Below are 25,710 nucleotides of genomic sequence, written 5' to 3'. Positions count from 1 at the left end.
ACAAAATGCATAAATTTGACTTTTTCATTAATTACATAAACTTTCATTTCTCACAAAAGCATTGCTTTAGAACACTTGGAATATGTATTTATACACTCTAAAGACCAGTTCACACCAAGGACGATAACTTTAAAGCAACACTAAGGAACCTTTCCTCTTCGGTCCCCCTACAGGTTGGAAGCAGAATTGTCCATTACCGTTGTCGTAAATTATTTCGCCGCCCGCAGCCTACTGTCGCACGCACGCTCGCAGTTTATCCAGCACCGGCTTTGGAATGAACGATGTCCACAGACAAGGTAGAGTATGTTGCATTATTTCATGAAAGTATGATGTATTGCGACATCAGAAACAAAGAAAAACAAAATAATTACTATTGTAACGCTTGACGTAAAGCAAGTCAAATTTGTAGTTTTTACAGAAACGAGACCCGATTTGGCAAACTTGCATAGTGTGGTTATAGGGGCTGCAAAGCGAATCCAGAAGTGCCTTTCACCCTGTTACGACTTGATGAACCACTGATATGATTTTGGAAACATTATTTTAAGGTAATTTTTTTTACTTAGTGTTACTTTAAAGATAATAATAGCTATAAAAATCGTTCTCAATAATAAAGAATAGTAGAGTTCACACCACAACTACAACTATAACGGCACAGAGAAACGATATCGTTGAAATCACTTTCAGAACATTTTATCCAACTGACGAACGATAAAAACATTGACAGCAAAACTAAAGTGCATGCTTATAATAAACAGAACAAGAACTTTTGTTCGTTATAGTTATTTATCGTTATTTATACGTTATTGTTAGTTATCGTTCTTGTGAACGGGCCTTAAGACTCTAAGGGCCCTATCATACACCCGGCGCAATGCAGATCCAGGCGCGATGCAAGTGTTTTTTTGCTAGTTTCAGGCCGACGCAGTTATCATTTTCACGTTTTAATCAAATCTGAGAGCTTTCTGTCTCTATTGACAGCCTACGCAACTACCACTTTCAAGTCTCAGAAAGGCGCGTTTGTATTGTTGCATTGTGTATATACTGATTCTCATGCCATTTTCAAAGAGTAGTAGACAGTTAAGGATGGATCCAGACAACGGTGAAACTCAGTTGGTGGATACACTTGAGAAACCTCATTCTCTGTATCTTCATCTTGTGTAAAAGCTAATCAGCCTAATCTGCTTTCTGATATTGGGCCAGAACTTTACTGCAGTTTCCATTTCATTTAAACGATGCAGGGGTTGGGTGGGCTCCAAGATGCAGAGATATTTGCATTCGTTCCTAGACGAGAGAGAGAGAGAGAGAGAAGCAGAGAGAGCGGCTCAAATCTGTTACATAACCCTACACAGGCTCAAGTCATTTAAAACATATGTTTTCAATCAGCTTCGAGATCCAGCGCTGAGCTATGTCTGTTTCTTCACGTGGGAACCCATCGATCAGGCTCTCATAACCCCGGGGCCAGTGTTAAAGTTGATATGAAACAGAAGTTGCGATTGTGACGCATTTCCGAGTGAAACGGCTTCTCGAACAATAAACAAATGTAGGGCGGGATAGTTGTGGTTTGATATTGGTGGATCTCATGTGAGTTACAGGTTGCCCCGCCCTCACACCAGTAAACACATCATCAGAGAAGAGATGAGCTGCAAGAGAGAGGGGAAGTTATTTTGATTAAAGATTACGAGGCACATGAATAGAAACATATATATAATGTGTACGGAATATATGGATAAATCATTAATGAATACTGCATTAATACTGGTGACTTTAAGATACTGTCTCTAAAGTGTTGCATTCATTGATCATGTTTTTATGTCTGGCAAACTTGAATATTTAGTTTTCTGTGATGTTTTAAACAATGTACTGTGAAATCTGCTCATGTAAAATTATTTAGAGTGATTTATCAGTTGAGGGTTGAAAATGCTAAACAAATCATTTATATTTTGCACCATATGCCATCGATTTCCAGCTAAATTAATATCCATATATTATGTTGGTATTTATGCATTTTTAATATGTCGTTTTAGATATACTCTTAAACTATAGATAGATAGATAGATAGATAGATAGATAGATAGATAGATAGATAGATAGATTAATGAAATATTTTTAAATCAGAAGCTAAATGGTTTTACACATAGAAACGACTTTTTCGAATAACTAAAAAAACATAAAAAACAAATAAAAAACATTTATTCTTTAGAAAACTATGTAGCACCATACAACCTGTGGATAATCTATAATGCAACGTCAAGACGTTTTAATCTCCAAAGAACCATATGGCAACACAAGAACTATACAGGTGTTTTTTAAGAGTACATGAAGAGGCCATTAGCGCTCATCTCTCTTGATGCTTATGACAGCGTCAGCATCACCTCCATCCATACAGATGCGGCAGGAGATCGAGATCGGAGCCGGCGCGCATGAGAGCGAAAGGGGCGGGGGAATGAGAGAGAGAGAGAGAGAGAGAGAGAGAGAGAGAGAGAGAGAGAGAGAGAGAGAGAGAGAGAGAGAGAGAGAGAGAGAGAGCGCACACAGGCTGATCTCTATCTATCTCCCACAGACATCTTTCTATGTTGTAACACACAGAGCATAGGACTTGCTGGTCGTTGACGGTGGCACAGCAACCCATAATGCGCGCCGTCTTCTGAAAACGTACAGCGGTAGGGTAAACGTCTGTTTTCAATATCTAATAGCCTAACGCCTGCGAATGGATGAACGATGGTTTTAACTCTCACGGGTCATGTTTGTTTCAGGCGCGAGGGATGATGGCTTAGTCGCGTGCGGAGCGCCGATGCTGCACGATGAGTGTAGCGCTGCAAGATTTACGAAATAACGTGAGTCGCACTGATGCTTTTTTTTTTTTTTTTTACATCACAGCATCTGCAAGCCGTGTCACTGGGCGAATTGATCGAAGCTGCTTTAAATTGATTCTTGGCACGTAAAAAGGCAAATTGTGCACATTTGGAGATGCACACATCATGGTTATCGCGCGTATGTTTTTTTATGTTTACACTTCGGTTGCGCAATGACTGATGTAACGAAACTCATGACAAATGATGTTCTACTCTTGTATAACGCAACAAACTGTTTATTTAAAACTGTTTATTGTATTCGTGTTTCCTGGTTTCCACACTCGTTTCCGCGTTTCATTGAGCCCGAAGCATTTTTTTTTATGGAAATAAACAGTTGATGTACGTCAAAATGATTGTGGGGCTGAATTGTGACATCGCAATTGACTATAGCGCTGCTCTCTATCACAAACAAACTATTTCTTGTACGCTTGTAGATTCCCTGAAACCATAAACTATTCCCCGAAGACAACACGACACGCCGAACTCGTTGGTTTTCTAGAATAACACAGATTCCTTTTTACTGTAGAACAGCTTCCCAACTCCAGACGAACTGGTTTTTATCCCTTGACTCTTTGTTTGTTCGAGGTTTCGCTCGTTTGTTTACAGGGAGTGGCTTCGAGAGCATCTTGAGTTGCACAGCGCTTTATAGACTGGCGTACGCTACCATGGCAACTGGGGGGTCGCGCGAGGATAGTTGTACTGGTTGTACTGTAACAGGTAGGACTATGTTATTCTCGCGTGAGCTCTCCTTTAGTACTACGATGCGAAACCTGCGTAATTTTTTTTTTTTTTTTAATTATGTCATGTCGTTTGAGTAATGTTTGTTAATTAGATATGATAGCCTACAAACAAGACATGGACTATTATGCAATTGTGAGTGATGCTCGTGCATCTTAAACGCACACTGCAAAATGGTCATATAACCAGAAATGCACTGCACACTTAATAGCCTACTAAAGAATCAATCTGAAAATATTAGGTTGAAGGCCGTAACCACCATAGACATTGAGGGAGACTTGTTTTATTATTATTATTCTGGTCTGCTTGTCAATGTCGAAATTGTTTAGATGGCCAATCAAATCAAAGTAGGCGGGGTTTACAGTTACAGATGCAGAGCGCCAATTCTAGCGCTAAGCGTCAGTTTAATGTCGAACTGAGACCTAGGTAAGATGCAAATAGGGAAACATTTAAATATGTCAAATGTCTTGCGAAAGAAATGTTAAAAGGCCAACAGTAACATCCACTTATGGCCGTTTTGAATTGAAAATATAGTGATTCATGTAATCGAGACGGTTTCGATATATATTAGGTAGGCCTAGCCTATGCAAATAAAAGCCTTGGGTTACCTACACAAACAAATTTAATTTTAAGCTCAGGTAGAAGTAACTTCTTAAGGTCCCCCTGTGGTGAAAATCAAGTTTTTAATGTTGCTTATCTATGTGGTGTTTTTAATATACGCTTTAAGACAAACCATGTACAAGTTCATAAGTCAACACCATTGCTGTGAGTATTTTCTCCTTAAAACTGCAGTGAACCAAAGACCAAAACCAAAAATGCGGTTTGAAATCGCTGGTGTTTCTGATGTCACAAACATATCGTCAATGAGTGGATCTCTGAGGTGCTGTGAGTGAGTGGAGGCGGGGCTACTTTGCATATTCATAGAACCTTGTATACTAAATGAGGCAAGGGTGTAAAGTTACATTCAAGCTATTTTAAGGCATGAAGATTTTTTTCCAAGGAAAAAAACGTTTAAATATGTCATTTTGGTGATGTTTTAAGGGGTACAATTATTGATTACAGGGGGACTTTAAGTTAAAAACGGCAGTGTGTGTGCTTGCCAGCGAGGTGCTGTACAGTAACAGTGGTGTTTTAAGTGGTTGTCACACATTGCTATGTGGTTGCTAGGCTGATCTGATAGTTGCTATGGTGTTGCCAAGTTGTTGCTAAGTGGATCCTTACTGGCTCACGTTCTTATCTTATCTTATTTAACCTTTATTTAACCAGGCAAGCCACTTAAAAATGAATTCTTATTTACAACAGCCTGGCAGGAGAATAATCTCCCTGGAGGACATACAGACAGACATTGTACAAATACAATAAATCAAACTATAAAACAAAGAAAAGGGGATTAGTGAAAGCATTTACAAATAGTAAACCGAAAGCTCCCTAATAATATTTTAAAACAGAGATTGAATACGTCTCTATTTTCAGTGATTTTGTAACACATTCCAATCATTTGGCAAAGCTGAAAGCAGAACAGCCTTAAACACTTTTCTTTTATCTAAAAATCACAGATAAGCCTATACAGTGAATATACACTACATTTCAGTAAAACCATTATTTAAAAAACATCTAAAGGTGTGGGAACCTGGTCCCTGGATATGGTTCAGATCTCTCATATATTTAATGTCACAGCACACCCCTCCTAAACAGCCCACACGATTTCAGGTATCACTCATGTCTGTAGCTTAAATAGTGTGGGACTCGCTGAAGTGTTAAAACTAAGAAAAAGGGGTTTTGAAGAACTTAGCAATCACCACTAATAAGTGCAACTAATTTCTGTAAATTGAATGTACCTCGAGCAGATGTGAAGGCACACATTAGGGAGGAGTGCTCAGAGGTCATGATGGAGCTGCTCTAATTAGCCCAGTTCAATAGGCTGTAAATCAATTACTGCTTGCAGAATGAGAGCCATTTCCACAAATTTGTTATCCGGATCTGCAAGATTATTTATTTGTAGACTGATGCATGTTGTACACTGTGTTCGAATACGGTGTACTAATGTTATATAAACAATGTTGAATGACTTCACCACTGTTCCTGTCAAGAAAAGCCACTAGTCCTGAACATAAGGCTATACAGCATATACCCTTTTTATTTTAGTGAATGGTGGCCTTGTATATTATTGCAGGCTTTTTGACAAAATGCTTTTATTCCTCTTTTTTAAGTCACTTTGGTTAAGTGTCTGCTAAATGTAAAATGTAAATATCTGTTAAATTCATAAATGAATATTTCATTTTCAATTTTCAAAAATTTAGCAAATTATTTGAAACCGATGCAGTTTGTAGATTGGTTCACAGAGTTCAGTATAGGGCAATTCCACGCAAAACTGTCACATCCATAACGCCAACACAATGCCATGGTATTTAGATGGCGTTATGGATGTGACAGTTTTGCGCGGAATTGCCCTATATCTGAATGGTATACTGTAGCTAGACATAGTTTCACTGTCCATCAGTCCTGGGATTTCAGTTAACGGGATAGTTCCAACACACTTTCATTGCAATTTGTAACTATTTTACTTTCTGGCGAATTGGCGGCGAATTGGTATGTTTTCGTACAATTTTATTCAATTTCATACAATCTGCTTAACCTTTTTTCTAAAAATTTTACATTTATGTACTATGGAGCCCCGCACATGACATGTGGGAAAAAATATATGATTCGTGGCCACGAATTAACAAATCGTTTCCACGATTTACTAATACGTCATCACGTTTTACTAATTCGTTCCCTTGTTTTAAGTAAATCATGTGCACAATAAATTTGTTCATTACTTTTAAGTAGCCTAAATCTTGTGCGCAATATAGTAATTTGTTCCCTTGTTTTAGTTTCAAAACGAGGAAACAAATTAGTAGGTGTATTGTAAGACCCAAATCGTAAAAAAATGATACCAATTCACAACCAATTTGGCAAAACGTAAAATAGTTACGTTTTTTCATAGTTCATCCAAAAATGTAAATTTCATTACTCATTTACTCATCCTCATGTTGTTCCAAACCTCTATGACTACCTTTCTTCCACTTGCCCATATAATGAAAGTAAGATATTTTGTTAATAAATATAATGTTGTTTTGGACCCCATTGACTTTCATTGTATGAGCAAAAAATGCTGAGACATTTTTCAAAAGATCTTCTTTTGTGTTCTACAGAAAAAAAGAAAGTCATACAGGTTTCGATTGACATAGAGTGAGTAAAGAATGAGATAATTTTCATTTTTGGGTGGTTTATCCATTCAAGATGTTTTTGGCAAATATATCAGTTTGACGTGGAAAGATCCGAGACAGTCTAAAATTATATCGTTAGCCTCATAGCATAATTGCCTAAGTCATTTTTTGGCCAAATTGTGATATCTGCCTAACTTTACTGTCAAACCACTGCTGCATCATCCTGCCTTTCTGCCTATGTTCTTAGCCAATCACAACACTTATTAGAATCCAAAAACACTATCTGCCTTAGTCATCTCTTTGACTTAGGCAGTTTTGATAAAAACAAAATGGCAGAAAACATGGGAAGACAGATGTCCAGAAGTGATGTTAGCTCTTCTGTTTGATTCGTTTTCATCTGGTAAGAGTTCATATTTCTTCAATTGTCTAGATACTAAATGTAATTTCAGTTAATGAAAGGGATTATAAACTGTATTTTAACTTGAAAGCACATTTTTTGCAAGAAGATATGATGAAGTAGCTAGCCAACACTAGCAAAATATTACCTCATTTCTGGTCAGAATAAATCTTTACACTTAAGAAACGTCACCATAAAAAGACATTTAGGCAATTTTAGGCAAGTGAAGTAATTAAGCATTTACTTTTTATTTTAAATGCAAATAGATTTTTTTTAGAAATTAGACATTTTGACTAGACATAAGTATTTGGTAAGATTTAGATTTTTTTGCAGTGAACCTATGAATGTAACATGATTTACTGTGTTAAAATACTCAACAGCATTTTCTGCTTTATTGTCAGGAAATAAAGATGATACCCTTGTAGTGGAGTTAGAGGATTTAGATAAGAGTAGACCTAAGAAAGAAGGTCATGACGTGGACATGGGGCAACAGATAGAAGAGGAAACAGCCAGTAAAGCCTCCAGAGCTGAATCAGATCCTGATTTAGTGAAATCGATGACACTGTCTTGTCTAGGCACAGAGGCGCGGCCGGTAGTGCGAGGCGCAGAGGCGACAGGGCGAGGACTCCGGGTACGTCCTCCGGATTCTGGCGAGACTGACAGGTCCTCTTCCTCCTACGTCGGCGAAGGGGCGTTGTAGGAAGTGGTGACTTGACTGGCTCTGGATCAGCCGCGCAGGCGTCTGGCTCTGGATCAGCCGGCGTCTGGCTCTGGATCAGCCGCGCAGGCGTCAGGCTCTGGATCAGCCGCGCAGGCGTCAGGCTCTGGATCAGCCGCGCAGGCGTCAGGCTCTGGATCAGCCGCGCAGGCGTCTGGCCTGGCTCTGGATCAGCCGCGCAGGCGTCAGGCTCTGGATCAGCCGCCCAGGCGTCTGGCTCTGGATCAGCCGCGCAGGCGTCTGGCTCTGGATCAGCCGCGCAGGCGTCTGGCTCTGGATCAGCCGCCCAGGCGTCTGGCTCTGGATCAGCCGCGCAGGCGTCTGGCTCTGGATCAGCCGCGCAGGCGTCTGGCTCTGGATCAGCCGCGCAGGCGACTGGCTCTGGATCAGCCGCGCAGGCGTCAGGCTCTGGATCAGCTGCGCAGGCGTCTGGCTCTGGATCAGCCGCGCAGGCGACTGGCTCTGGATCAGCCGCGCAGGCGTCAGGCTCTGGATCAGCCGCGCAGGCGTCTGGCCTGGCTCTGGATCAGCCGCGCAGGCGTCAGGCTCTGGATCAGCCGCGCAGGCGTCAGGCTCTGGATCAGCCGCGCAGGCGTCAGGCTCTGGATCAGCCGCGCAGGCGTCAGGCTCTGGATCAGCCGCGCAGGCGTCAGGCTCTGGATCAGCCGCGCAGGCGACTGGCTCTGGATCAGTTGGGCCGATGAGAGGAGGGATAGTAGACGAGGAATTTTTCCACATTCTCCTCCAAAGACAACTTCCCTTACTCTGTTTAGTTTTTTAGGTTGGGGCGTTTTTTAGTTAACAAAGACTCAAAGAAAACACATGGCTAAAATACACTGGGGAAACAGATCAGGCAGATAAGACACAGCTGGGGCAAAATTAACGAGCTAATAAATGGGGTGATTAACAGGGCACAGGTGAGACAGATTAACTAATGGAACAGACAAGGGAAAACTAAATCAGAACTAAACTCAAACAGAGACGTGACAGCACCTGAGTGGAACTTCGATTAAGGGTGGAAAAGGAAAACAGTGGTTAAGGTTATACATTAAGAAACAACTTGGTTAAGGTTGGCAATTTACACATCTTGGTTATATTTAGGAAAGTAAAACAACTTTTGTTATGTTATGTTTGTATTTATATGTAAGAGAAAAATGCCTAAGTCATGGCATTTTCTGCCTAAGTCACTTTTATTTGTTAGGCAATTGATGATGGGTCTTTTTCTTTTTGCATACTTGTTCACACATCTGGTTGAATGCACTGTTATAATATCAATAAAAAATAACAATGTGACTTCTAAAATTTTAGTTTTTTCTTGTTTTCCAAAAACATTGAAATATGACTTAGGCAATTATGCTATGAGGCTAACGATATAATGTTTTATAAACAAAGTTCAGAAGGAGCATGTTCAGATAATCAGCACGAGAGGAGGCTTATAGAGCCGACTTACCTCTGTTCCACGATAGTTTTTCCAGCATCCCTCCTCCACCCCAACTTCTCACTCTCGATTATTCCTATCCCAGCCAGGGGGAGGGTGTTGGGGGAAGAGAGATCTGGATTCAGGCCAAATTCCAAGCTCGGAGCCCTCTCCTCGGACAGCATGCCAAATACACATATTTAATACTGCATGTATATCTGATTATATGCGAGTGTGGTTTCGTGAAACAAGAATATTGCAAATTGCATTTCTAAAAGCACTTACCCACCGCTCTCTGACACGTCGGAGTGCATCGCATCAAAACTTTCACCAAATTTGCAGTGTACTCTGATTCGCACTGAACTCTTGTGTACAAGGCCGCTGATAGCTTACTTCTTTATCTTATCTTCCACTTCCTCTGTGTTTCTGCACTTTGTGCATCATAGAAATAGTACCAGCGTCAGTTTTTTGGTGGTTTTTGCACACTTAAATAGCAATGCTATTGTTTAGTAATTTCCAGAGGCTTGCTGTAAACTTTCGGCCAAGCTTTACCGATGTTTGGTATGGCCAGAGAGCTTGTGTCGACAGTTATTGGATTATTTAGTTGTGTAGATAAAGATGTTATAACCAGCATCATCCTGTTTGCATGTTTATGCTTCATGCACACTATCTCCATCAGCGCTGTCTGAAAATTAACCCATACTTATCTGGAATAGTGTTGTCTTTATCTCAACATGGTACCATTTTAGGCTTAGCACTGCATACTGTGGTATGGTAGTAGTAATACAATGATTTTTTGAGCAGCAGTTGCCCTTTCGGTCTAATCTAGGAGCGGCTTGTCAAACCGATCCAAACCGTAACCATCTTTGGAGAGAACACAGCACTGGCTCCAGATCAGAAAGACAGGGAGACTCCAGGGTGTGGCTTGCTGTGGGAAAGGCTGGTTGTTAAGCTCTCTGGAGGTGGAGTGCACTCTCTAGTCATCCCCTGCGTGACCCCTGAAGCACTGCTCAGGGCTCGAGAGCACTGGTACATCCTGCCATTGGGTGTGTGAGAGCAGGGAGATGGCCACTCTTTCCTGTCTACGCCAAGACTCCATCTGTACCGGTGTGTGTGTGTGTGTTCAGGGTCCAAGTTAAGGTCAGCAGTCTAGCAATCCACCTTCTCAGTCACCATCTGATGTTCCTTAGAGAAGGTCTTTTTGAACAGTGTTTCCTTGGACTCTGGAACATTTGGTTTTCTCTTATACAAAGTCACAATACTGGACTTCTAGGCTAGAGGTCGACCTCTGTTTTTTTAAATGGCAAATGTCGATATCTTAATAGCCAATGGCCAATATAATGGTAATAATATAATTTATTGCCAATAAATCAGACCTTGAACATTTATTGTTGCAACGGGCTCATTGGAAAAATGTTCCTCTATCTACTGTATATACTGTATGTACTATACTGTATGAACGTATGTATATATATACAGTGCAGTATATATACTGTAGATAGAGGAACATTTTTCCAATGAGCCTGTTGCAACAATAAATGTTCAAGTTCTAATCTTTCATTGAAGTAAAATAATTCAAAGTGGGGGGAAAATCACATTATTAAATTCATGTTTTCCTCCAAAACACGTTGGCCACAATAATGGGCACCCCTAGAATTTTTTATCAGTAAAATATCTCTGAAGTATATTCCCATTAATATTTCATTTTTTTAGCACACCAGGATGACTAGGAACATGAAATTGTCTATGACTTCTTGTTTCACAGGAGTTTAAATATGAGGAAACACAAAGGCCAAATTCCCTTAATCATCCATCACAATGTGTAAAACCAAAGAATATAGTTCTGATGTGCAGCAAAAGATTGTTGAGCTTCAGAAAATAGAAAGTGGCTGTAAAAAAATAGCTACAGCATTGAAAATCCCCATTTTGACCATCAGGGCAATAATTAAGAAGTCAACTAAAGATGCTACGAATCTGCCAGGAAGAGGACGTGTGTTCATATCATCCTAATGTACGGTGAGGAGGAGAGTTTGAGTGGCCAAAGACTCTCCAAGGATCCCAGATGGAGAATCGCAGAGATTAGTTGAGTCTTGGGGTCAAAAAGCCTTCGGGGGCGGCAATTGCTTGAGGTCTTATCAATATTATATTGCTTATTATTCTTAATGGAAACACACAACAACAAAACAGTACGATGACAAACTCGCTTAAATAGGCTCTTTTACATTTGGCTTTGAAACCAAATCTTCTGCCATCGTCTTGTCAGTCTAGAGTGAGGTGAAATGGGCAAAGTGAGGTGAAATCTGACTCCTGCTGCTGACTCTTGTTCAGCTCATGCTAAATTGAGCAGACGCCTTCAGTTTTTGTCGTAGTGTCTGTTCTCTAATTGAACTAAATTATTTGTATTACTATAAAAAATCAAAACAACGGCGGGGATGTAACTGGTGTTGCGGCTGAACCTTACAGATTCAGATCTTTTAAAATCTGTTGTTATTTGCTATTATGAGCTTTCGTAAGCCTTAACTAAAAAAAAATATTGAAAAGTTGGATTTTTTTTTTTTTAATAGTCTAGGACTGGTGATGTCGTTTCAGAAGCGGAGCATATTTAATTTTAATTAAATTTTATGAAAACACGTATATGCGTATTAACCTTCATGTTCTTTTAAGATTGACTTTCCAGTTGTTTTGCTTCCCAGAGGCCCTAGTGATGGATGTATGCAGATAATGATAGTAATTGTGCAATTAACCTCTTATGTTCCCTTCGGATTCTTTTAATTTGTTCCTCTGACCTAATCAAAATTCACTTGAGAGACATTACGGAAGCTTTAATCTTGTGTTGTTTCAGAAAGTAGACTTTTCAGAAAAACAACTATTATCAAATATAGTGATCTTCCATCTGCTTCTGTCGAAAAATGAATTTGAAAAAAAAAAAACCCTGTCAAAAGTGTTTCTTCGGCTTAAACATCAATCGGTGTGAAAATTCAATGCATTTATTTATGCTTATCTGGCGTCTCTGAGCCTCCAGACATAAGTAATGTAAAAAAAAAGAAAAATCTTAGAGGCCGTTTGAAGTGTGTTATCAAGTTGATATTTTGTTTACAAACAGTTCTCATAGGATTAGGAAACCTCATGAAGTATTAACCAGATACTTCAATGTTAATTATGTTTTTTTGAGCTATTAAAACAGAATATGAAGGTTAAGACTCACTATTGATTTCTAGGGACCGTCTGTCCTGCCTGTCATGTCGTTCTTTCATCTTTTCAAACCAGCTAGGCTACTTCATCATCAGCATTTGTCCTTCAGCTTTGCCCCCTGTTGTCTTTACCCTCTTTGCTCACTTTATACCTTCTCTTAACTTTCTTTTTTATTTCTCTGTGTCTCTATTATTCCTCCATGCTGCCATTATTGGCTTGTTTAACATTCTGCCAGCTCTGCACTGCAGTACCTGAAAACTGGCATGAAAATGACAAAGGAGAGAGAGAGAGCGAGAGAGAGAGTGAGAGAAAGAGAGAGCGAGGGAAGATGAGGTTTGGCTTTGCCTGCTGCGATCTCTCTTTGTCAACTGTGAAGAACTCAATTCCTCTTTCTCTTAATCACATCCTCCCGAAGTACATTTACAGCTTGTCTAGATCGCTTACAGATTGCGTTTTAGATCTAAACAATATTATTATGATTTGTTCTCTACATTTTTTGCTCATTCTTTTACAGACTGCATTTTGTCTTGTTGTGCAGTTGCATAAACTGCTCATTCACATTTTGATTTGTTTGACAGCCCTATAATCATAAACAAGATGAATTCACATGAGAATCAAAATCTATAGGACATTAATATTTATTTTCAGAAAATATATCTTTAATTAATTCAACTTTTTCCTTTACTTCAGTTTTATGCTTGAACAAGAAAAACATGTTTGGCAAAAATGTAAAAATATATGTGAAGCACTTTGAGCTTATATGAATAAAGTGGTATTCTTTCAACTTTCACACATTTGTATTATTATTCTCCGAAAGGAAGTATCGTACACAGTATTTCCTCTCAAGTAGATTTAACTTGTTGTTTTTATAGTGTTTAGATTTGTACTGGACAACTGTACAAAACTGCTTCTTAAGAAAATGTGTTTTGCAGTGTAAGCTTTCTGTGCGCAAACACACCTGCGTGAAAGCTTGGGCAACAGGAGGGAAGCTGTTTGAAGTCTGTCAGGGTTGCACAGGAAGACAGGAAGTAAGCAGTTAATAGATGACGATATGCTGTGAAGAACAGCTCTACAGCAGAGCGTGACGTTCGGACGGCTCCCTCCCATGATTCCTGTGGTGCATTACCACTCGAGCTCGGAGGAAAGCTGTATGTGTTTGCATAATTTGTGTATTATGAGTCCTAAATGTTCCTTTCAAATGTGCGTCGGTCAACAGTTTGTGTTTTTAAAAAAAAGAATCATTGTTTGATGCTCAAGTTCAGCTGAATCTGGTAGTAATCTGGTTCAAAGAAAAAGAGCACAGTATCATTGCAAACCAATCAAAACTCTTTGCACTCTCTCCACTGTCTTTTCTTTTCCTTCCTTCCTTCTGTTTTTCCTCCGTTCCTCCCTTCTTCCTCTCACAGTCTGCGTGCGGAGAGTGAGGTAACCTTGATGCCCAGATGGGTGACGTCATTCGGGCACCCTGGGGAACATACTCTCTCTCTTTCTCAGAAACACACAAAAACACACACACTGTGTGTGGCTCTTTTCGTTTAATCGATGACACACTCAAACTGAGGGTGGCATAGCAAACGGAAAAGAAAATGTACATTCTCTATAAGCAGATGCCTTTATTAGCCTTAATGGCTGAACAGCAAAGATCATATTGAATCTGATATTTTCAGTTCAGATCTGAGCCACTTTCAAATGTGGAAAAACATTTAATATACTCGTGGCATGTCGGAAAATAAAATACAAATTTACCTCTGATTTAATTTAATATAAACCATTCTGACTGAAACTTCACTCTAGCTGCTGCAGTTTGGACTAGTTGAAGTTTGTTGAATAAACCTGCAGTAATGCATCACAGGAATGCAGTCTTGAGGTCATAAATGTATGAATTAGCTTTTTGAAATTTAAGAGATAATGTTATAATTTAGCGATGCTTCTGAGATGGCAGAATGCTGTTTTACAAATACTAGCAATGTGGCTTTCAGATGACAGATTGTTATCGAATAGCACACACACAGGTTCCCAGCTGAAGACTAAGACCTTGACAGTACATCCATATAGATACAGATTATATTCTGTTATTACAATAATTAAGGTTTTTGGTACAATAATTAAGACCTCTGTTTTTGTTTCCATTGGAGAATTGGTAGATTTTGTCAGACCTGAAAGAAATATAGAGCTAAGCATCATCTGAGAAAAGCAACGGTCCTAGTACTGAGCCTTGTGGTACACCATACTGAACTTGTGATTCATCTTTATTTATTATCTGACTATAACAGTCAGATAAAAAAAGATTTAAACCATGTAAATGCCATTCCACTAATACCAACATAATTTTTGAGCAATAGTGTGGTCAGTGGTATCAAAGGCAACATTAAGGTCCAGTAATACTAAAATAGATATACAACCATGATCAGATGATAAGAGCAAGTCATTTATACTCTTATCTAACTCTGATGAGAGCAGTCTGGGTGCTGTTATATGGTCTACATCCTGGTATGGTATTCTCACAGATACAATTTCTCTTTAAAATTAATAATTACCATGTTTATTTCCTTAATAAAAATTCCAAGATTTTTATGAATGATTCACCAGTGCATGGTATTACAAAAATGTTTGTCTGCCCAATAACTTGTTCCGCCTGTGATACAACTGATGTCACCAATCTCAAAGTTACTTATCGACTCCTCCCTTCAAACAACCGGCCTCCGTTCTATTATAAAACACCCACTATTGTGATCTAATAAATTCCTTGCGGATAAAATTAAATCCAGCCCTGCATTCTTCGACATTTGACATCCCCTGTTAGTCCTGTTAAATGAGTTGCAGATGGCATTTCACTTTGACTTGATTGTCAAAAACAATATTTCATTAAAAAAGCTGCTATCAGCAGGTCTACATACATTGGTTTACAGTGGAAGGGGGGCTCGTGTGAAGTGCGCTCAAGTGTCTAACTACTTCAGGGCATGTTGGGCTGCCGGCACAGAACAGAATGGCCTTTTGTACCACAACAGTACGACTCTCTGTCCTTGTACCCTTTAACCGGCCACAATGGAAGCCCCCTCTAACGGTGCAGAAGTGTTAGCACACTCTGAGCGGTCATCCTGAATGAAGTCCCTATGAATGAGCGGTCAGAGGACTGTGGGAATAGGGGGTGGTGGGCTGATTTTGAATGGGAGTTACTGTGGAGCGAATGTGTACATAGGAAAGGAAGGGTTGCGGTTTGTTTTTACGGGGAATGCCTCGAACTCTGCGGATACTCTAAATAGCTTGATGTAAATGTATGTTACTGTATAAACTGCGAGATGGTGGAGTCCATGTTATTTTAGCTGTTATTTCCTTTTTCTCACTCTTTTAAAAGAAGAGTTCACCCCAAATTAAAATTCTGTCATAAGTTACTCACCCTTGTGTCATTTCCAAGTCGTATGACTTTATTTCTTCTGTGAAACACTAATGGAGATGGTGAAACCAGTGATTCAGAAATATAGTATAAATTTAGATTTAAAGTGCATGAGTCATTAATTTTCGATGCTTTTATGATGTTATTTTTTACCTTTTAGGAGTTTGATAGCTAATAGTCTCCAACCATTTGGATTGTATAGAAAAGGGCAAAATGAACATTCTGCAAAATATGTGACTCTGGATCACAAAATCAGTCATAAGTCGTACGGGATTATTTGTGGCAATAGCCAACAATACATTGTGTGGGTCAAAATTGACCCAAAAGAGGTCAAAATGATTGACTTTTCTTTTATGCCAAAAATCATTAGGATATTAAGTAAAGATCATGTTCCATGAAGATATTTAGTACATTTCCTACAGTAAATATATAAAACATTTATTTTTGTGAGTGAATGCAGCACAATCGCACACATAAATGGACAACTTTAAAGGAGATTTTCTCAATGTTTCGATTTTTTTGCATCCTCAGATTACAGATGTTCAAATAGTTGTATCTCGGCCAAATGTTGTCCAATCTTGACAAACCATACATCAATGGAAAGCTTATTTATTCAGCTTTAATATGGTATAAATCTCTGGTTTTGTGGTCCAGGGTCACATATATCATTTTGTGTTCAACTTTAAAAAGAAAATCATACAGGTTTGAAATTATACATACATGAATGATACCTCAAACCATGTGGCTTGTTTCTTTTCTAAACAATCAGACTTTTTGACTTGGGGGATGAACATTTTTGCAAGCATGATTTGAATTTGAGTTGCCTACATAAGCACCATGGCTCAAATTGTGAATAAATGATTGCAACATTTTCGTTTTTTGGCTAAACTCTCCCTATTTTGGGGCATTTTAGTGCGCAAACATCATTATATTAAAGGGATAGTTCACCCAAAAATGAAAATTCTGTCATCATTTACTCACCCTCAAGTTGATTCAAACCTGTATGGATTTCTTTCTTCTGCTGAACACAAAAGAAGTTATTGTGAAGAATGTCAGTAACCAAACAGTTGATGGACCCCATTGACTTCCATAGTATATATTTTTTTCAAACTATGGAGGTCAATGGGGTCCATCAACTGTTTAGTTACCCATGTTCTTCAAAATATCTTCAGTTTTATTCATCGGTTGCTGATTGAATTTTGAGATGTAGGCGTTGCATTAAAATGTGGAGCGGGCTAAATTTGGTATACGTCAGAGAATGTTGTTTTCTCGCAAAACGTTTGTTCTTAGGCAGAACTGTTGTGTTTCCCGAGAAACTTTGCATTCGCTAGTAAAACATTTGCGTTCTGTGGCAAAACTATTGTGGTCCTCGACAACATTACTAAAATATAGTTGTTCCTCCCGTCTCATATTATTTCCATCACAAAAGTTCTGAGAGTGAATGCAAAGTTTCTCGGGGTAACACAAAAAAGAAATTTTACCTCCCATCTTTCATTTTTTAACATCACCTTCAAATTGTTGCCTGGCAGAAGATGTTAATGTTAATGTTGCGAGCAAGATTCAAACATATGTTTCCCATAGGAGCACCAGGGCTCAATGTGTCAGCATATGCAACATATAGGCCAAAGCTCCTATTCTGACATCTCTCTCTCTTTCACTGTGTGTTACATTCATTTATAAGGAACTTTCCTCTATTTTGTCATAATGTGGAATGAAACAAGCAGCCGCCCCAGGCATTTTTCATAGCACTTTACTTTCCCCACTATCTTCATCCCTTCAGAGAACTCCCCTGTTGATTCTCTCTCATCCCCTTTTTTACGTCTCAAACCCCCTCCTTACCCTCACAGACCCTCCTGACTGTGATTTTCGAACTCCCCTGCATGTGTTGTTTGTCTGTGCGTTCGTTCTTCCCTCCCGCCCCTGTCTGAAAGCGTTCTGCTCGCTGTTTATGATCTCTCTGTGACGGAGGCCACCACCAGAGAGAGAGAGAGAGACGAGAAAAGGAAATGAGAGGGGGAAGGCAGTGTCTTTCATGTGTTTGTGGCGTGTGAGGTACGTTACAGTGCTTGTTCTCGGTTCTGTATGATGCGGCGTGTTGAATGAGGGATTGATTTATTGTTTTGTTTTCCTGCTGTCCGGGGCGCAGCCGTTGCTGACTTAACAGAGCTGGTGAGAATATATGCACAACTAAAGCTATATGTGTTTACTACGGGCTGTTTCATTATGTTTATGGCAGTGTTTCTGCCCACTTTTGCTCAGACAATTTACACTTAGAACAAATAGCTTATTTGAACTTTGTGTGAATTGCGTTTATCGCCATTTGCACTATATTCAAACAAGATGCTATTTTTTTTTTGCTATTTACATTTGGTGCACAGCATGTACATCAATATACGCTTGGTCTAAATAGCATCTGTCTCAATGAGCCAGAAGAAAAACGTAGTTTAAAAGAAAATCTAAATGAAAGAGCTGTCAAGTTATTAGAAATTGTATATCTGTCACAGTTTTCAGTTGCTAAAATGTCAAGTGGTGTAACCATATATATATATATCGTGGCCATGATTTACTAAAATGAGAAAACAAATTTCATTTGTTTTCTCATTTTAGTAAATCATGGTCACGTTGTACTAATTTATTCCCTTGTTTTGATTAAACAAAAACAAGGGAACAAATTATTACAACATGGCCATGATTTAGTAAAACAAGAGACTGAATTATCATATCATATGCACGATTAACTTAAAATGAGGGAACAACTGAGTAAACCGTGCTGACGTGGGAATTCATTTTTAATTCGTGGCAAAGATATACATATTTTTCGTTTGTTTTTCTTTCCTATGGGAAGGCTTGGGCTAGTGGCTTGAACAACAATCATTTCATCCAAACATTTCCCTCTGATTGTAGCTGTAGTCGATGGTAATGTTTAGGAATGTTTCACAGGAACTTCGTTTCAAGAACCACAAAAGATGTTGATCTGTCTTGCCGAGCAAAAACAGTCACTGTTTGGATACAATAACGTGTCTGAGGATATGTCTAAGAGATAATTAGGGGTTTGCTCAGTCTGCATTAACAGGTGTGTGTGTGTGTGTTGTGGTTGTTTGTGTACATGTGTGAGTTATTGAGCGGGTCTCGCTGTCGGAGTGTGGAGAGAGGTCATGAATTGAAGAAAAGAGGAAAAGGAGATTGCTGAACCCTGACTTCCGTTTCGTGTCACCACTGAGTGCTCGGGCCAGCAGTCTCTCTCTCTCTCTCTCTCTCTCTCTCTCTCTCATTTGCTCTCTTACCCTTGTTTTGCCCTCTCACCCACTCGTATTCGCTCTATTAGATTCGTAGCATTTATTAGAATTACGTTACAATATGGAAGGTGTAATGTGTAGCGACTATAAGCCATTGGTAGGTTGACTTCCTGAAAATCTGTGACTCTCTGGTTTTTAAAACTCCGCTTTTTTTTAGCGGTCCAGTGGTGTGAGTTTGGGGCGGGACAATCTGTTGATCGGCCAAGGAGTTGACAGGTTTTGTTTCTAGTATTTCTTAAGAATTCAAACAAGTCATTTCATACATAGAGCCGTACGTAATTGTTTTACATGAGATAATCAGGGACGTGCACAGGAATTTTGAGGGGCAGTTGCTCTGACCTGAAAAAAGGGCACCCCCCCCCGCTATATGAAGGACTGAGAATAACAGGGTCTTTATTCAAATATATATACACAAAGAAGTAAAACACTGTAATACAGCACTCAATCACCTTATCTATTACTAATTAATGTTGCACTTGTTCATAGTTTTTGTATTATGTCTGAATATATTCAGTTGAATTTTGCCCATACAAATTGCCTTATCTGACCGTGTTTATGTCCAAACTCAATGCCTCATATTATGGTCTTATTATTATTTATAAAGATTGCAAAACGTCAGAGATGACAGGTTTATGATATACAACTTTGTAAACAGTATACAAAATGTATTAACAATTATGTTAAATGTCACCAAACTACACATGAGAAAAAGAGTTCCTCATATTATTGTTTATTGTTTTTTATTATTATTATTATTATTATTTATTTTTATTTTTTAATTTGAAAAGAAATAATCTGGATCGAATTGACAGATGGGGAAAAACTCGCTACTAAAAAAAAAAAAAAAAAAAAACACTTAAATTTAGCGAAAAAATACAATCCTTTTTTAACCTTTTGGCTTTCCGTACATTCAGTTGTGCTTCTTGCTCTTATCAGAGAATGTCTAATAAGGCGAGAAGTTTCACTCTCAGTAAACTTCCGGCTTCTGAACTGGTTGCAGTTCCACTCTGATTCCATATGAGGGCGCTCACAGGACGAGTACAGAATGAATGGAGGTCTATGGCGCTATACCAATCAAAATCCACTTTTCTCAGGGTATCATTTTTTGTCTAGTAATTTGAATGTTGTATTCGAAAGGAGATGCAAAGAAATTACACATTGCTGGGTGTTAGATTTTTTAGAGTCACTTATTTGCTTTAAAAAGTCTTTTAAAGTGTCAATGACGTCATACACATCATACGACCAGAGATACTGCTTTACGGCAATCCTTCAGTCACTCTGGTGCTTTCGCGCTCTGCACTTTCTTTTCTCTCGAGGCATCGACAACACAGCTGACACAGGTAAATACACGTGCTAGAAGAGTTTTTGTTTTGTTTGTTTCTGGTCCCGCTTCGGATGCCACGATGCCATCAAGCGGTATCTCTGGTCGTAATCAGTCCTTCACTGACCAATCAGCGTTCATTAGCAGAATGCTAGCGTGTTATGGGCAACAACAACTCAACCTCATTCAAGTACTCATTCATTCAACTTTCGACCTATAACCCATGTTGAACTTGGTGATTTGAGAACTTGAGATTTCTCAACGGCAATCGGGTGAAAGAGACAAATTTAGCCGTCTAGCCCCATAGACTCCCATTCATTTTGCACTCATGGCGATCGCCCCCAGTGGAACTCTGGTGGTACTACAACCAAATTTCGGTACAATAGGACTTAATAGGGAGTGGGCAGGCTCTCCGTAGACGGGCTCTGCTCGTATTCAGTTCTGATGGTACGTATGGTAACTGGGCAACTACGCGTGATTTGTACTGTAGTATGATTGCGTAAAAGGAACAAGAATTCCGGTAGGGAACAGAATCGACTGCTACACCGGTCGCGTGCAGCGCTGCAGCCACGTAAACAGAGTTTGCCCTTCCCCTACTGACTTTCACTTTCGGTGCCCGAATGGAAGTGAATGAGGCTTTGCGAATTTTTTTTTTTTATCTAGGCCTACGTGAAATTCTGCATCCACTGTACGATTTATTTATTTATTTATTTTCCCCCTCGGAAGGGCAACGTGAGTCGAGAAGGGCATATGGGCAGTTGCCCGGGCAACCTGAGCAAACCCCCCTGTGCACGTCCCTGGAGATAATAATAAGTGAATCATCACATCTTAAAGTTATATAAAAAGATGAAGCAGAAGCAAACATATCGGCGAGAATATTCCCACTTTCTTCTCTGGTCACCCCACACCAGTTGATTTATGACTTTTGACAGAGCATAGCTGAAAATAAATTGAAAAAAGATTGATTAGATTTCACTTTTTAGCTGATTCGTTTAGAACAATGTAAAAACAACCACGTAGAAACACACCAGAAACCACTTAGAAACACATTAACAACCACCTACAACACACAAGTGGTGGAGAGTTTTGCACAGACAGGCATTATCCATATTTTGGGATGGAAAAATCTTTGTGTGTGTGTGTTTGATTGTACTTGGTATCATTAGTGGCACAGAAATCAGGCATAGGGATACTTAATGGCATAGTTCACCCAAAAATGTCAATTCTGTCATTAATTACTCACCCTCACATTATTCCAAACCCATAAGATTTTCGTTCATCTTTGAAACATAATACTTTTAATGAGCAGAATGAAGGGAGTATTTATTTACACTAAGTGCAAAACCTTGTTGGCAGAGGCTATTTTTATCAACCCTGTTCACCATTATCTGATTGAGACAAAGTTACAAAAGAAACTCATCTGATAACAGGATCAGTGGCGTGGGTCGTAAAGCGTGACTGACCTGAGTTTGAATCCACCATTTTCCGAACTCATTCTTCTCTCTTTTCCCCTTGCGCATCAGCTAGGAGAGGCGTTAATTTTAAGTAATAGTTAAGAAGATATTAGAAAAGTGGGAAAAAAGCGCCAAATGTGTATTTAATGCTGGTTATCTTATGGCTTCAGTGACAGGGACAAGTAATGTCCCAATAAGGCAACATCCACTTATACACTGAATATTATTCAGTCCAGCGCACCTTCCTTTCCTTCACAGCAGTGCGCTTTCGATCCTCCCTAAACGCCTTAGCTTAACATTCAAATCAGCCAAATAAGTGAGTGTTGTAAAATGCAGTCTACTGTTGCTAAACTGCGGGATGTGTTTGATATTAAACAGTGTTAAAAAAAGCCCATTAAGCTGCAAAAGAGACACTGTTCCCCGGGCGGCTTTCTCTGTGTACTCTCCGAATCGGAGTCGAATGCGGAAAAGCAAATGGGCTTTGTGTGTAACATTAGATTTTAAAGTGACAGCAGCCTAATAAATCTGCTGCAGTCTGTCATTAATGATGATCAAACAACAGATGTACATTATCCCACCTTATTACATGGCTACTTGCCACATAAGCAGTGTTATTTTACATTTGATTATTAAATCGGAATGCCACTCTAAAACTTAAAACACTGTTTATTTAGCAAGCAAGCAAACAACTTTATTTATATAGCACATTTTCAAACAACAGATGTTGCCCCAAAGTGCTGTACAAAAATGAAAACATTAAAATCATATAACAAAGCAAACATAACTTATTCAAAAGCTAAAGAAAAATAAATACGTTTTTAAATAAGACTTAAAAGTGGCATTTGATGGAGCTGACCTCTATATGGAATGGGAGACTATTCCAGAGTTTGGGACGTACCACAGAAAAAGCACGATCTCCTTTTGATTTTAAATGACAACGAGGGACCTTTAAAAGCCGTTGGTCAGAGGACCTGAGAACTCTAGAAGGAGAGTAGGGAATAATAAGATCACTGATGTACTGGGGGGCAAGGCCTGATAGTAGACAAACAAGAGAACTTTAAAATCAATCCTGAATTTAACAGTAAGCCCCAATGTAAGGATTGCAGTACAGGGGTAATATGGTCTCTCTTTCTCACCCCCGTTAAAAGCCTTGCTGCTGCATTTTGCATTAACTGTAAGCGGACTAGCGTAGTATGGGGGAGACCAATATATAGAGAATTACAATAATCAGTCTTTGATGAGATAAAAGAGTGATGCCAGAAAATGCTTTACTTTAGCAATTGATCTCAGGTTAAAAAAGCTACCTTTAACAACGGCACCAATCTGTTTCTTAAAATTTAGTGAATCCTAAACTCTTTACATGATCTTCAATCTTTATGGACAAGGAACCTAAATGATCAGGAAAGGTAGGTGAGATGGGAGAACCTACAATCAAAACCTCAGTTTTACTCTCATTTAATTGGAGAAAGTTGCTAGAAAGCCAAAGTTTAATGTCACTGTAACATTCCTGTACTCTGTCCAGCGAGCAGGTTTTATCTAAGCTCACAGGAAGATAAAACTGGAGATCATCGGCATAACGGTAGTATGCAATACCATACTTTCGAAAAATAGAGCTTAGAGGAAGCATACAGAGAGAACAGCAACGGTCCCAAAATGGCCCCCTGAGGAACACCACAAACTAAAGGAGCCAATGTGGAAGAGAAGTCTCCCAGATTCATAGCAACTGTCCTGTCTTTTAAATATGAGGCAGACCACTGAAGGGCTGAACCCTGGACACCAATCCAACACTCCAGACGGTTGAGAAGAATCTCATGGTCAATCGTATCGAAGGCAGCGCTTAGATCTAATAAAACTAGAACAACATGTGATCCTGAGTCCAACGATAATATTATATCATTAGTGACCTTGAGCAATGCAGATTCTGTGCTATGACACAGAATTTGGGAGGGAATTTTTATACGTTTTTTAATAAGAAAAATCACAATTAGATTCCCTCCCAAATTATGATTTAATTTGTATTTTGTTCAGTTGTCCGTTTTGTTTGTAATTAGGTTCTTTGTTCTTATTGTATTGCTGACTGTTTACTTTTTCTTACATTAGTTAACCTAGTATTTTTTTTTTTCTAGTATCGATAATTGTGAAAAATTCACCGATATTTAAAATTACTCAAATCATGAAATCAGGAAGACTTTGATCATGTCGCCGATCAATAAAAAATGTTAAATGATTACAATATTGACCAAATATAATGGTGATTATGATTTTTGCCTTAATCGAGCAGCCCTGCTGTGAGTTCCCTTCTCTGTAGAGCACTGGCCTAATTACAGATCTGGTGTCATCCAATTTATCAGAGCTTTCCCAGCTGCTCAATATCCACTTTCGGCGAGGCAATGTTTTTCCGTGCGTAAGTGTGTTTTGTTTGTGTAATCCACACCCTGCGAGGAATTCCACTTCCTCAAATGATCAGGCAAGGTCACTTAGGCCCTGACATTTGCTGTTAAGATTTTACAGATTGTGTCTGTGTGTGTGTGAGTGTGCGTCACACCTCAAAGCCCTGATTAAACTGGAAAGTGCCACTCACTTCCTCTAAAAAAAGTCAGTAGTGTAGTAGAACTGAGACCATTAGCAAATAGTTTTTTTTATTTTTCATGTTTTAAGCTTAAACCTTACCAAACATTGTTTCATATATATATATATATATATATATATGTGTGTGTGTGTGCATGTGTGTGTGTTAGGTGTTTTCCAGTCATAATAATAAGAAAAGTTATATTTATAGCTGTAATGTGAAATAAATAAAAATAAATAAATAAATAATTACAGTTTTAATTGTTTACAGCGAAACATTTTAATAGTGCTATTTCTTGTTTTGTTTTTATTTTAGTATTTTTATATTTTTATTTAGTAATAATAATAGTAATACATTATTATTATTATTATTTTATAGCCATGTTGATATATAATCACAAAATCTTTGCCAAATTGTGTAGCTGTAAAAACAATTTGTATACATTTTTTAATAAGAAAAATCACAATTAGATTCCCTCCCAAATCATGCAGCCCTATTTTTGCATGAACAATATTTGTAGTCATCATACATCTGCGAGTGCACTCATATTTAGCAAGTCAGACAATGTAGATTGTGTGTGTAATTATGTATGTGAATGTGATTATTTGTTCTTGGACCTCACCCACGTCTGCTGGCGACAGAATGTCTGAGCACCTTCATTTGGACGACTGCAGACCGATGAAGGCCTGGCTCTCGGACTTGCGCTGTTTCCCACCCTTTCTGTTCACCCTTCTTCTGTATTCTTCTCACTTGGATCGAGTAATGCCCATGCTGGCTGTTCAAAGCAAGCTTTGTTACTTCATCTTTCCTTCGGATGGTCTCTTAGGGCTGATTAAAACGTGTGTGTGGCCCTGTTAGTCTCTTAATAACCGTTCAGAGAGTTTGGCGCTCCCTCCCTTCAAGGTGGCTTTGGCTTGGCTTGGGTGGGTTTCTTGGGGCAGGAGTGTGAGGGTATTTCTAGCTCTCAGGGGCAGAGGTTGGGCTATGCCAGCCTTCCCCCCACTGAGCTGTTTCCTTTCAAAAACACTCCTCAGGAAACCACTTCAAACAATCACATTCCGCACAGAGAAAGGTCCGCACCACTCCTGGAACTTGGGAAAACCTCTCCCTTCCCCTCGTAAGGCTACTCTTTTTCTCCATCTCACTCTCATGAGTG

At 39.0% G+C, this 25,710-nt stretch overlaps 1 protein-coding gene across 3 annotated transcripts in view; it reads left to right on the top strand.

The window, feature by feature from the left end:
* The first annotated feature begins 2,492 nt into the window (after nt 1-2,492).
* Nucleotides 2,493-25,710, top strand: part of ece2b (endothelin converting enzyme 2b) — a 72,554-nt gene continuing 49,336 nt past the window's right edge. The window contains exons 1-2 of one of the 3 annotated variants that reach the window (XM_084419244.1): nt 2,493-2,657; nt 2,751-2,831. In XM_084419244.1, the coding sequence (XP_084275370.1) occupies nt 2,799-2,831 (33 nt within the window). In that variant the 5' untranslated portion in view covers nt 2,493-2,657; nt 2,751-2,798. Of the gene's footprint in view, nt 2,658-2,750; nt 2,832-17,947; nt 18,084-25,710 lie in introns of those variants that run through there. The other 2 variants (XM_084419246.1, XM_084419245.1) reach the window with 2 other exon arrangements.

The sequence above is a fragment of the Rutilus rutilus genome (assembly GCF_951802725.1).
Source record: "Rutilus rutilus genome assembly, chromosome: 9".
NCBI classification, from domain to species: domain Eukaryota; kingdom Metazoa; phylum Chordata; class Actinopteri; order Cypriniformes; family Leuciscidae; genus Rutilus; species Rutilus rutilus.
The sequence above is the reverse complement of the archived record's forward strand: the minus strand, read 5'-3'. Positions and strand labels throughout refer to the sequence as shown.